General features: G+C 43.3%; 2 protein-coding genes across 4 annotated transcripts in view; one reads left to right on the top strand and one right to left on the bottom strand.

The window, feature by feature from the left end:
- Positions 1 to 4,770, bottom strand: part of Tada2a (transcriptional adaptor 2A) — a 50,646-nt gene extending 45,876 nt beyond the window's left edge. Inside the window, exons 1-2 of the mRNA XM_005349334.2 lie at positions 4,684 to 4,770; positions 2,695 to 2,805 (exon numbers count right to left, since the gene is read on the bottom strand). Of these exons, the coding sequence (XP_005349391.1) occupies positions 2,695 to 2,719 (25 nt within the window). The 5' untranslated portion in view covers positions 2,720 to 2,805; positions 4,684 to 4,770. The remainder of the gene's footprint in view (positions 1 to 2,694; positions 2,806 to 4,683) is intronic.
- Positions 4,771 to 4,870: 100 nt separating this feature from the next.
- The window catches only part of Acaca (acetyl-CoA carboxylase alpha), a 282,227-nt gene continuing 272,745 nt past the window's right edge, over positions 4,871 to 14,352 (top strand). For 2 of the 3 annotated variants that reach the window (XM_026780511.1, XM_026780510.1), the window contains exon 1: positions 4,871 to 5,280. In XM_026780511.1, coding sequence (XP_026636312.1) covers positions 5,240 to 5,280 — 41 coding nt within the window. In that variant the 5' untranslated portion in view covers positions 4,871 to 5,239. The remainder of the gene's footprint in view (positions 5,281 to 14,352) is intronic. The other variant, XM_026780513.1, reaches the window with a different exon arrangement.

Here is a 14,352-nt window from a genome sequence, read left to right as displayed (position 1 = left end):
AGAGCAGGCTGGTCTCGAACTCACAGAGATCCGCCTGCCTCTGCCTCCCGAGTGCTGGGATTAAAGGCGTGCCCCACCACCGCCCAGCTAGAACCCATTTCTATATCACATGTCAAAAATATTTGTCTTTGGTAGTGTCAGGGGATCTGACACAGGATCTTGTACATGTGTCAAGTAGGTGTGCAACATTACCACTGAGCTATAGTCCTAGCCCCAACTAAAACATTTTTGACAGCTAGGTGTCGGCACATGCCTTTAAGCCTAGAATTCAGGAGACAGGCAGACAGATCTTTATGAAATCCACACCAGCTAGAGCTACTGAGACCCTGTCTCAAGAAAGAATTTTGACTGTTTAAATATATCTGAATATTCTAGTATAACAAGTAAACACAAGAGGAGGCTGTACTGTTTGCCCAGCGATTACGAAGACTTGTAGCATTTCTTAATCATTAACAGCCTGAATTATCCTGCATTTCCCACAGTAAGATGCAGTCTAAGCAGCTGACTGCGTAAGTCATCATGTCTCTTACTGCCTTTATTTCGTGCTCCTATCCTTCCACCCTTTTTTTGAGACGAGGTTTTACTTTGTAACTCAGGCTCTTCCCTGAACTGGAGACAATCCTTCTGCCTCAGCATCTAAGTGCTGGGATTATAAACATGTGCCTGTAATCAAGTTTTTAAAACATATTGACATACTTGTTATTTTACTAAAAATAATATTTCATTACGGGTTACTCTTTTTACTATGGAATTGTTTTTATTTTTGAATAAAATAAAATACGCATTCCATTTTCAATTAATAAAAGACTTGAAAAATACAAAAAGAAATAATTGGGTCTAAAAGGTTGAGAACTAATCGAACCAGTTTCTAAATAGTGGCCATGTATGCATTTCTGACATTTACAGTTTTTTCTTCATCAACATCTTTGATATGTGTAACATTTCACATTTATCCCTCTCCATGCATTTTCCTGAAACTAAAATTATTGAGTGCACAGAAGGCAGATCTAGGGTTTTGAAGGTTTATTTATCTTGATTACATTTATCCACCTTGAATGTATGTGTGGGGGCAAGAATGAATTATATAACATGTTACATAATTCACAACCACCTGTAATTCCAGCTGCAGGGGCTCTGATACCTCGGCCAGGTCTCCACGGGTATCTGCACTCATGTGTATATACCAATACACACATAATTAAAAACAAGAAAAATAAATAAAAAAAACTCTAAGGAAATAGTTTTAAGAATTTGAAATATGACTCAGTGTTTAAGAGTGTTTATTGCTCTTGCAGAAGGCTGAGGGTCTGTACTCAGTGTCCACATCTGTTACTCCAGTTCCAGGTGATCCCAAACCCTTTCCTGGCCTTCATGGGCTCCTATAAACACGTAGTGCATATAAACTCACAGATGTGAACACACATACACATAAATAAATCTTTATAAAACAAAAAGTATAAGCAAGTTGAAAAAGCAAGTAAACTGGAAGTATTCACAAACTTTTAAGAGGAAAAGTCTGAAATTATTTTAAATCTTTATTTTTATTCTATATGTATGAATGTTTTAGTGCATGAATGTGTACACATCATGTATACGCAGAGCTTGTGGAGGCCAGAAGGTCAGATCCCCTGGGGCTGGAGTTACAAACAGTTGTGAACCCTCATGTGGTTGCTGGTGGTCAAACTCAGGTCCTCCAGAAGACCATTGAGCCAGCTCTCCAGCACCTCAAACTTTTTTGTGGGGGGAGGAGTAGCTTTTTGAGACAGGTTTTCTCTGTGTATAGCCCTTGCTATACACACCCTAACAATTGTGTTTTAAAATTGTGTTGTGGTGACACACACTTTTAATCCTAGCACTCTCAGAGGCATAGGCAGGAGGATCTCTGTGAGTTCCAGGACAGCCAGCACTGTTACAGAGAAACTCAGTCTTGAAAAACCAAAAAACAAACAAAACACAGTAGGCGGGCGTAGGTTTAGTTTACATTTGCAGTGTTGCTAAACTGAAAATAGAGAACTTGATGTGTCCAAAGATTCTATTTTTCTTTTCTTTTTCGAGACAGGGTTTCTCTGTAGCTTTGGAGCCTGTTCTGGAACTCGATCTGTAGACCAGGCTGTCCTGGAACTCACAGAGATCTGCCTGCCTCTGTTTTTCTAAATAAATGTAGGGAAAATGCAGAATGCCATTTAGAAAATGACAAACAAAACCTTTTCTTACTGGAACACTAATGAACATCTACTTTGTGACTGTACTTGTACATATGTGTCTGTGCATGTACAAATGTGTATCACCTAATATTTTGTGATTTCTATTTCTTCAAAATCCAATGATGGTACATGTCTGAAATCTTAGCACTTGGGAAAATAAGTACTCCAAGGTCTTCCTTAGCTACAAAGCCAGTTCCAGATCAGTCCAAGCTACATGAGAACCTGGGCTCAAAAATAAAAATGTTCAATTACACATCAATCACATGGTGGCTGGTCCACTCAGCTTGGTTTTATTCTAAGACTTGGAGTGATAAATACATTTGTGACATGTTCAGTAGGCACCCAATAGGTACTGGTTGATTTTATTTTAACATTATATTCATAATTCCTTCACGCATTAGCATTCAACTTCAAAGGCGCTGCTTCCACGATCGACTTCTACTTTAGTTTGTTATTGGTCTTCACTTGAAACTTGTCCCACTGTACTTACTGCTAAAGGAACCCAAACGGTCCATTCTCTAAATGACAGTGACTGCTGTTGGCTCTTCCTTGATATGAAGCTTCTTCAAGATTTCAGAAGTAGCCCAAAATGGACGATCGCCTATGGACAAAGAGAAGAGCCATGTGGATCAGAAAACCATTTAAAGGTCTACTACAAGCAGCACCTTCAACCCTGCCACAGCAGGGGACCTGCTCTTCCTCTATGCATCTATCCTCTGTAAAAGGGGTATGATGCAACAGGCTCAACCTCAGAATTGTGAGCATTAAATGTACACGCAATTATCCATACCGTATAGCCTGGCACATGGGTGCTACATATTTCTGCTTTGGTTTTTGCTTTTGAAGCAAGCGTCTCACTATGGTAGTCCAGACTGGCATCCAATTGGAGATCCTACAGCCTTGGCTCCCCAGGGATCACAGGTGTGCTCCACCATAACCAGCAAATGCTAAGAATTTCTAATAAACATCTGACTTTTTCTGCCACATATCCATTCTCTTTGGCCGATTTACTTTGGTAAACTGACATGGCAATGGTGGGGTAGCCAATCACAACGCTCAGACCTTCATGTTCACAGACTTGAAAGTACATCCTTAAAAAAAATCTACAACTTGGGGACGGGAGAGATGGTTCAGCGGTTAAGAGCATTGCCCGCTCTTCCAAAGGTCCTGAGTTCAATTCCCAGCAACCACGTGGTGGCTCACAACCATCTGTAATGAGGTCTGGTGCCCTCTTCTGGCTTGTAGGCACACATACATAATAAATCAATCAATCAATCAATCAATCAATCAATCAATCAATCAATCTACAACTTGCTGGTACAGTGGTAGACATCTTTAATCCCAAAGACCAGGAGGGAGAAGAAAATAGGTCTCTCTGAGTTCAACTGCAAGACCAGCCTGGTCCACAGAGTTCTATGACAGCCAGGGCAACACAGTGAGACCCTGCCTCAAAAAATAAATTTTAATCTGAGTTTTATTACTGGAGACCAAGAAATCCTACCTAAGCCAGGTGGTGGGGTCGCAGGCCTTTAATCCCAGCACTTGGGAGGCAGAGGCAGGCAGATCTCTTGAGTTCGAGCCCAGCCTGATCTACAAAGAGAGTTCTAGGGCAGCCAGGGCTGTTATGCAGAGAACCCGTTTCCAGAAATAAATAAATCTATCCTGTCTAGACCAAGTTGGCCTCAAACTCATAGATCCGCTTGCCTCTGCCTCCCGAGTACTGGGGCTTTTACTGGGATTAAAATGAATTTAACAAAGGAATAGTATATACCCAGGAATAAGAAAACAAGCCAACATCCATATGCTAGGAACTGAATGGTACATCAGTGTATGTGGAATTATCTCTTGGAATCCTAACACTCTCCTGGAACAGGCTGTTAGGCTGTTTTGTCCAAGGAAAGGAAGTGCTAAAGACTGGGGTATTCACACATGTTTTTACAAGTTGGTGAACAGGAAGGCTACCACCATACAATAGAAGCTTCCACCGTAAAGAAAGCTAGAATACGCTCTGACAAACACTTCACGTCAAAAAGCACAGCGCTGCAGAAAGCAAAAATCTTTCTTCCCATCCTTTCTTAAAAGCCCGCACAGTGACAACATCGTGAGAAGCAGGCTACATTCAAATGATTACTAGAGGGAGCAGGGAAGGAACCGAGGAGCAAATCCCGGAGTTGCAGGCTTAGCAGCTGTACAGCCTTCATCCGGACTGCTGTATGGCCTTGGGCGAGTCACTGTCCCCGAGCTCGCAAACGCAGCGGAGACCCACGTGGAGACTCGGCCGGTCAGGTGGGCCGGGGCCGCGCTCCACCTCCCAGCCGGGAACACTGAGGTGCCGCGCCGCCAGTCGTCCTGGAGCGGGGGGAGGGGCTGGGGACCGGTCCGGCCGCATCCGCCACCCGCGCCGGCGTGGCCCCGCCGCGACAGCCCACACCTCGTGACCCCGCGTGCCCTCGTCCCCGCCATCCAGCCCGCTCCTCACCTCGCCAGGTCTCGCACCTCAGCGCCGAAAAGCCTCGGGCCGCGCGTGAGGGCTAGGCTCCCTTACGTGCGCGCCCCCGGTCTGCGTGCACGGCCCCGAATCACGTGCGCGGCTCCGGACCATGCAGTCGCGAGCACGTCTGCCCCGCCTCCACTCCGGCCGCGGGCGGGTCCGGGAGGTGCTGTCCCGAGATGGGGAGAGTAGTACCCAGCTGCTACCCTGCCGGCACATGAGTCTGACCTGCTGTCACTTTTCCAGTGACGCGGGCATCCCGGTGCCGTGCTCTAAGGCAGCCCAGGCTGGTTCAGTCTGGATTTTCTCATAACATTCCCACTCCAGTCCTGTCGCAAGCAAGGAAACTGAGGCTGCCCAAGGTACTGGGCCGGAGGACGGCGAGCCTGGGCCGCACCATGGCACTCATGGATTGCTCAGACTGAATACCTTGCGGGGTGAAGAGGGTCCTTTTCATTCTGATGCTTCTGGGACGTCGCCATTGCCTTCTCTGGAAAGAGCCATCCCCTCTCAGGGCTTCAGATGCCCACATGGAAGTGCAGTGATGATGTGGTGGTCCACTCTGATGTCAATCTTGAGGGCTAGGTATGTCCCAACATCTCTTATTACTACTAGTAGAGACTGTTGTGAGAGCTTACATTTATGGAGTCCTTTCTTACTGCATGCCAGGCATTGTACAAAGCGGATTACATTTACGGGATCACCTAAAACAACTTTCTGAGGGAGGCACTATTCCTGTTCCCATGGTCCACCTGAGGAAATATAGGCACTGGAATAAATATAACTTAGGATCACATTGCTGCCAAGTGTTGGGGAACGGATTCCAACCCTGGTTGATCTGAACTATTGTGCTGTATATCTACTTAAAAATCTGCCTCATAGATTTACCCAGCTTCTGTTGGAATTCATTTATACACTGCCTGTGTGGTGTCTTTATTCTTTTTTTGGTACACAAGTAATGTAAGTCCATCGTTAAAACAAACAAACGGAAATCTGAGCTGGGTGTAGTTAGTGGCATACATCTGAGATCACAACTTGACTTGGGAGACTGCAGGACAATTGCCATGAGTTTGAGGTTATTCTGTGCTGCAAACTGAGAGATCTGTCTAAATTAATAATAATAATAATAATAATAATAATAATAATAATAATAATAGAAGAATCACCCCACCATGTAGAACAGTTAATTTTTTGTATATATTCCCTTCCACACACTTTCCTCCTATTTATTGTATCAATGATATGGAGTACTTTACTTTTTTTTTTTTGTTTTTTTGTTTTTTTGTTTTTTTGTTTTTTTGTTTTTCGAGACAGGGTTTCTCTGTGGCTTTGGAGCCTGTCCTGGAACTAGCTCTTGTAGACCAGGCTGGCCTCGAACTCACAGAGATCCACCTGCCTCTGCCTCCCGAGTGCTGGGATTAAAGGCATGCACCACCACCGCCCAGCTAGTACTTTACATTTACTGAATCCTCAAATCTATTCATTCGTTTGGCAAATGCACAATGAGCAGTCACTGTTCTAGGTGCTGAGAATTTGGTAGTGAGCAAAACATAGTCTCCTGCTTATAAGGCTTGTGTATTATATATATATATATATATATATATATATACATGATATAATAAATATTAAAAGATGCCTCATAATATGGTTTTCTGGGAAGTGAATGGGGATCAAGAGAAGACAGTGATCCAGAGATTTTCTTTTAGTCAGGATAGGGAAGAAAGGCCTCTTAGCAGACACAGCACACAAGTGGAAATCCGATTATTTAATGAGAAACGGAAGATAAGTGGATTTCCAGAAAGAGCTGTAGATGAGTGTAGATGAGAGATGAGCACAGTGGTCATGGCACATGGCTTTGGTTGCCACGGAAAGGAAGTAGAGAGGCTAGAATGAACTGAACAGAGCTGATTAAAGAGATATGATGGAAAACACAGCCAGGACCCAGGTCGTGTATCATTTGGTGAACCTTGGTTAGATTTTGGATTTCACTGGGATGTGATAGCTTTCCATAAAGAATTGAGATCAGTGTTCTTAAGAAAAGCATAGTCGCTCATGCCTAATCCCAGCATACAGGATACCTTGGCAATGTATAAAATTCCAGTCCAATCTGGTGTATAAGACCCTAACTCAAAAAAAAAAGAATAAATTGAAATGCCCAAGGGGGATGAAAATTAAATTATAAATTAAAATATATCCAAGAGGATACAACAAAGTATGATAACATGTATATGAGAAAATGATGTACTGAAACCCGTTATGGATAGGCTAACTTAAAAATTAATGCAACAAGAATTAAAATGTTCAGGGATTGGTGGGATTGCTTAGTCCGTGAAGTGTTTGAATTTGATCCTCAGTACCCATATAAATACCTAGGTGATCTGTTGCATGGCTGTAGCCCCAGCCCCGGGAAAGGAAGGAGATAGGAGGATCCTCTAGGGTTTCTTGATCAGATGACTAAATCAATGAACTTCAGGTTCATTGAGTGATACTCCCAACAAAGAGAATGAAGGGGCTGGGAAGATGGCTCAGTCAATGAAGTCCCTGCTGCACATGTGGACCTGAGTTCAGATTGTCAGCACTAGTACTTCACTCACTAGTAATCCCAGCACTGGGGAGAGTTGAGAGAGGCACATTCCTGGAGCTCATTGGCGGGCCAGCCTAGCCAAACTGCCTCAAAAAGTAAGGTGGAGAGCAACCGAAGAAGACACCCAACCTCAAGAGCTAGCCTTCATATGTAGAGGCACATATCACACACACACGCACATGCATGCACACTATTCCAAAATATAAAAAAATAAAATTTCCAATGAAAGGAAGGGTAACACTGTTAGAAGCAGTGCTTTCCTTGATTTCTTCCTTAAGCAGTGTGGTGCTAGTGGCATTGCTAGACCATCAGAAGAAAAGGGGGGGGGGGAGGAGCCTAACTGGAGGAAGACCCACTTGGAGGAGAAACAGAGTTTTGTTTTGGATCTATGTTTTGCATGCTAACTGAAAAATGACAATAGAAGTTTACTGCTCAGTCGAGAGCTCAGGGCTCAAATTGTGTAACGAGGAGAATTGTTTCTTTGTCTGTGTTCTGCTCAACTTGAGAACAGACTGTCTTTTGTCTTTGGCACCTCAGCACCCAGAAAGGTAGGGCCAGCAGATACGGGTGAAATAAATAAAGCCAAAGGTATGGCCAGATCCAGTGGCACAGGCCTTGAATCCAGGAGCTCAGGATCAGTGAGAGGAGGGTTCGTTGAGGCCAGCTTGGTCCTATACCACAGCTTCCAGCCAACCAAGGGTTACATAGGAGTTCCTGTCTCAAAAAAACAGAAACGAAAAAGGTAAAAGGCACAGATAAAGTTACTCAGATAAAATGTGTGAGATTTAAGAAGACCTGACAGTGGAGAGATGACTCAGTGGTTAAGAAGACTGGCTGCTTTTTACAGAAGATCTATGTTCAATTCCCAGGGCCTACATGGTAGCTCACGACCACCTGTAACTCCAGTCTTGACAGATCCAATGCCTTTGGCCTCCATGGGCACCAGGCATGCAAGTGATACAAATACATGCAGGCAAAACACACAAAAAAAATAAATCTAAAAGTGTTTTTTAAAAATAAAATATGTACTCTATACATTTACTGGACTTTGAAACAGCTGAATATGACTTACAAGTAGAGAGACCATAATTCCTGAATTGGTCAGGCTGCTCCTGGTTTATTCCTGTTGTTACCTAATTATTAATATTGCCTTGATTTCTAAGATGTATCTTGCTTTGTACAGTAAATCTATACATCATTCTTTATAGAAGGCCCTTCCAAATCTATCTTGTTTTCACTCTTTTTTTTTTTTTGTGTGTGTGTTGGGGGTGTTATGTTTTGGTGCCAGGGATCGAAACCGAGGCAAGCACTCTGCCACTGAGCTAGGCGTAACCTGTGACTAACTCCTTTGTTCGTCCTCTTATCTTCAGTTCCCCAGCGCCATGGAAAGGCCTCCTGTTCTCATACGCCCGTGCTCTTACCTCCTGGCTCCCTTTGTCAAGGGAGAGCTTTACTTCAGCTTGGCTGTCACTTCCCCAGAACCCCTCTTCTGACCCTTCAAAACTCTGAGTTCCCAGCATGCCCTGAACTTAACTTCAGATCAAAGCTGTGCCTTGTATCCCTTTCACCATCGCTGTAGAGACATCTGGAAATACAATGGACACACAATACTCTTACATATTTGCTGGCCACTGTTTTTAAACCTTGACCTTCAGGACAGGCCTAGCACATACTCTAAGGCCTTCATTCTTGACTAAGTAAAGAGTTGACTTTTGAACTAGAAGTCTAACAAAGAAAATTGTTTCCTGTTGCCAGGCTCTGGAATGTGACTGCACTGGTTGAGAACAAAATCCTCAGTTCCTCCACATCTGTGGAGCTCTGTGGTTAGAGTCAAAAGTGCATGTTGTGGCCTCCTTCCTGTGAAAATAATACCCTGTCGTGTGTCTGCTTAATTTTCCTTTTTCTCTAATGAGACAGACAGTCTTATTATGTGGCCTGGAAATGACTGTGTAGTTTAAGCTAGCCTCGATCTGGTGATCTTTCTGAACTTGGAGCCACATGTCACCCTATCTGTCTCTCTTACTTACTTTCTTTTTTTTTTTTAAATTTATTTATTATGCATACAATATTTTGTCTGTGTATATGTCTGCAGGCCACAAGAGGGCACCAGACCTCATTACAGATGGTTGTGAGCCACCATGTGGTTGCCAGGGATTGAACTCAGGACCTTTGGAAGAGCAGGCAATGCTCTTAACTGCTGAGCCATCTCTCCAGCCCTCTTACTTACTTTCTATATCCTAATGTTGAATGACTCTGTAAACTTGCTCTCCTCCGACTTTCCATCTGTTCCACCTGACTGTGATGACTATTGGTAATGGGCATGCAAGTATGTTTTTTTAATTTTTTAATTATTTATTTATTTATTTAATTAATTTATTTTTTTTTGTTTTTTTGAGACAGGGTTTCTCTGTGGCTTTGGAGCCTGTCCTGGAACTAGCTCTGTAGACCAGGCTGGCCTCGAACTCCCAGAGATCCACCTGCTTCTGCCTCCCGAGGCAAATATGTTTTTAAAAAACAAGACTTGGGGCTGGGGGATGGCTCAGTGGTTAACAGTACTGACTGCTCTGTCAAAGGACCCAGATTCAATTCCCAGCACTGACATAGCAGCTCACAACTGTCTGTAACTCCAGTTCCAAGGGATCCCTCAAACAGACGTACATGCAGGCAAAACACCAATGCACATAAAATAAATAAGTTTTTTTTAAAGCAAGTCCCAAAGTCCATCTGTGCCTTCTTCCCTTCTATTCTGTGGGAAGCACCCCATCAGTAGAGACAAGCAGGGGATTTAGGTCTGCATTAACCACTGTTCTACTCACTGGGATGGTGATTAGAGGTGTCTACATTAGAGTGTTTTTGTTTGTTTGTTTGTTTGTTTTCCGAGACAGGGTTTCTTTGTGGTTTTGGAGCCTGTCCTGGAACTAGCTCTTGTAGACCAGGCTGGTGTCGAACCCACAGAGATCCGCCTGCCTCTGCCTCCCAAGTGCTGGGATTAAAGGCGTGCACCACCACCGCCTGGCTAAATATTTATTTATTTATATATTTATTTATTTATATATTTATTTATTATGTATACAATATTCTGTCTGTGTGCATGCCTGAAGGCCAGAAGAGGGCACCAGACCCCATTACAGATGATTGTGAGCCACCATGTGGTTGCTGGGAATTGAACTCAGGACCTTTGGAAGAGCAGGCAATGCTCTTAACCACTGAGCCATCTCTCCAGCCCTAGAGCGTTTTTCACAGAATTCCTGGCCTCAGGAGTCCCCTGACCTCTTAGACTCAGAACATTGTCTTCCTCCTCTCTCCCTGTCCTTGTGGTCTCCTCTCTGGGGCTACCTTCATGCAGAGGGTTAGAGAACTGGAACAGGTGTCTACGCTATCATCCGGAGATGGTCCATCCCATCCTCAAATCCTGTGCCTGATGCATTGCTTTTAATGGGGTGCCTCTCTCTTTTGGGGGAGCTGGGTTTGAGACAGGGTTTCTCTGTGTAACAGCTCTGGGTGTCCTGGAACATGCTTTGTAGACCACAACTGCCCAGTGGGATGTCTCTCTTAACTGACCAAATGCTGCTGTTTGGGCCCTAAGTCAATAACTAATGTAAATTGAAGAAGAGTTAGGAAATGAACCCTTTTCCTCACAGAAGGTTCCTAGACATTTTTTGCTTGTTTGGTTTTGGTTTTTGAGACAAGGTTTCTCTGTATCTTTGGCTGTCCTGGAACTAACTCTGTAGACCAGGCTGCCCTTGAACTCACAGAGATCTACCTGCCTCTGCCTCCTGAGTGCTGGGATTAAAGGCGTGGACCACCACATCTGGTGTTCCTAGACGTCTTATATGTCTGGGTCCACCCCTCCTGCCCAGCCTGCAGAGAAGGGTTGAAACAGCCTTGTACATCCATTGTCTCTGCATTGTAGGGAAGGTGAGTCCCAAGGTGAAAAGATAAAGAAAGGAAAAGAAAGTGCCCTTAAAGGGTCTTGCCATATCCCACTTTACAGTAAAGGAAAACAAGGTTTACTTGTTCCCAAGTCATTCCTGTCACACAGTCCGAAGTAAAACTGGATTTGTAATCAGACATGGTAGCATGGACCTGAATTCTCAACACTTGGACACAGAAGTAGGAAGATTGTGAGTTAAGGGTATCCTGGGCTACATGAGACCCCCATCTCAAGCAACAACAATAATAACAATAAAAAAAATCACCAAAATTTTAGGGACAGGACTGTAGCTCAGTTGGCAGAGTGTTTATCTATTATGAACAAACTCCTGGGTTCTGTCCCCAGCATTACCTAAAACTGGACGTAATAGCACACACACCTGCCATCCCAGCATTGGAGGATCAGGCGTTTGAGGTCATCCTCAGCTACATAGCAAGTTTGAGGCCAACCTGGGCTACATGAAACCTTATCTATAAATAAGAGAATAAAGTGTAAAACAATATACCACAAGTAAAAGGATATTTTGGAGTGCTATTCACAAGAAATAAAGCAAAAGAAACTAGTTTTGTTAAGATGTATGTAGTCACAGCCTCGGGTATTAAGATTTCATGGCATGGTGATTACATAATGCTCTGGCCTATCCAAGCTGTCGTTACCCTTAACTTTTGCCTCTTTCCCCTGACTGACTTCTTTCTCTTCCTCCTTTCTCTTCCTCACAAAGTACAGGATAGTTGCCTCATGACTCAAACAGGTTTTGCCTAGAATCTAAAAAGTTGTGTCAAGTGGGGATGTTCTAGATCCTGGCATTCAAATAAATTAAACATGCCTGTTTAGCAGCTTGCCTGCATAGCTTTCATCCTGATACACAGGGCCTCCACCTGTTGACTGTCAGGCCCTAAAATGTTTGTCATCTGACTGCAAACAGTCTTTGCTCCTGCGCCCAGTGAATGAATGCACAGTGAGTGTTTAAAGTATCTATAAGAGTGTTGGCCCAGCTTAATGTATTTCTGAGAGAATGGACTTTGATAGGAGTCCTGAATTTGAATCCTGTCTCTCTACCCTTACCTCTAATAAGAATTGGGCCGAGTCCAGAAGAGCTGATGGGATCACTCCATGGTAAAGCACTTGGCATGCAAGTCTCAATCTGAATTTGATCTCCAAACCCCATGCTAGAAAAAGAGAATCTGCCCCTAAAAGTTGTCTTCTGATCTCTACTATGGCACATACATGCCCACATACACAACAACAATAAAAAGAAGTCAGGCTGCTAAGATGGTTCAGCAGACAAAAGTGCTTGCGGCTTTAGAACTCACAGGGTGGAAGAAGAACTGGTCCCTGCAAGCTGTCCTGACCTCACATGCGTTGTCTAGCCTGTGGACACATACACCTACTACACACGCACACTTGTAACTGGAGGTTTCTCTCCTGCCCGCCAGTTCCCGAATTACCACTCTGAGGCTTAATATTAATTCCAAACTGTTTGGCTGATGGCTCAGGCTTCTTACTGACTAGCTTTACATATTTAAGTTAACCCATTTCTAATAATCTATATAGTGTCAAGTGCCCCATGGCTTACCAGTAATGTTCTGTCACCTTACTCTTCCAGCAACTGCTGGTGCCTCTCTCCAGCAACTTCTTTCTCCCTGTATTTAGTTTGGCTTTCCTGCCTAGCTATATTCTGCCCTGCCATAGGCCAAAACAGCTTCTCTATTAACCAGTGGTAATAAAACATATTCACAGTATACAGACAGACATCCCACATCACACACATATACACAATAATAAATAAATGTGAAATTTAAAATAAGGTAAAAATAATTCTAGCCAAGTTAAAGCTGGGCATGGTGGTTGGCAGTGACAATCCCAGCCCATAGAAGCTGACAAGCAGGAGGCATGCTTCTAGTTCTAAGTGTGCCTAGGCAATAGAGTGAGAACCTGTCTCAAAACAACAACTAAAAGAATTTCACTAAGTCATTACCTTTCTCTGACCTTTTTCTTATGTATAAAGTGAAAATAATACCCAATTCAACAGTCTTAAGGTGGGAACGTAGCTCAGTTAGTAGAGTATTTACGTAGTGTATACAAAGCTTTTAATTCTATCCCAGCATCGCATGGGACCAGGAGACTGCGGCTGGAGAGATAACTCAGTGGTTAAGAACACTGCCTACTCTTCCAGAATCCCTCGAGTTGGTTCATAGTATCTACCTGGCTGCACATAACCCCTGTCCCATTCCAGGGGGATCCTATGCCCTCTTCTGGCCTCTATGGGCACTGCTTTCACATGTAGTTCATAAGTGCATATGCTCACACACATAGACACTCATACACATAATTTAAAATATTAAAAAATAAACTTTTTCTACAAGTGGTGGTGGTATATGCCTTTAATCCCAGCATTCGGGAGGCAGAGTCAGATGGATCTCTGTGAGTCAAGGCCAGCCTGTTCTATAGAATGTTCCAGAACAACCAGACATACACACAGAGAAACCCTGTCTAGACAAACAGAAGTTGTTCAAGGTTCTATTATTTAGTCCTGGGCACTATGTCATTTCTATTATTTGATTCAGTGACTCCTATTTCCTGAAACCTATAGCGTTCTAGAACAAGGGGCAGGTAAACAGTTTCTTTGTCACACTTTACACGAAGTAGAGAGAAGTGGAGTGTTGGGTATGTCAAGGTCATGGGCAAATGTATGAGAACGGTAGGCTCAAGGGGAGATGAGCTGGAGTCTGTCCCACCTCATGGCTGTGATAGAGAACAGACTTGTGTATTGGGAGTGATTAGCTGAAGACTGTTCTTTGGGGGCAGTGTGCACTTTCCTACTGCAACCAAATGGAAGGAAACCAGAAAAGGTTAATCCGATGCATATTTAATGATATGTGTAATTGTTATAGTGCTACATGATAATTAGGCCTTAAATGTTAAGTGGATTATATAAATGACTCTAATTGAGTGTTTTTGCACAGACAACACATATTTTCAGTGTGTCTCTGCTCATTGTATTAACTTTCTAGAATCTAGAATCACAGCAAGAACATTTTTCTCTGCAACTCTCTACTTTTTTTTTTTTTTTTTTTTTGTTTGTTTTTCTGTGTGTGTATATAGTGTGTGTGTGTGTGTGTGTGTGTGTGTGTGTGTA

Source organism: Microtus ochrogaster, chromosome 7 (genome assembly GCF_000317375.1).
Source record: "Microtus ochrogaster isolate Prairie Vole_2 chromosome 7, MicOch1.0, whole genome shotgun sequence".
Classification (NCBI taxonomy): domain Eukaryota; kingdom Metazoa; phylum Chordata; class Mammalia; order Rodentia; family Cricetidae; genus Microtus; species Microtus ochrogaster.
This window is presented reverse-complemented; position numbering and strand designations above follow the sequence as displayed.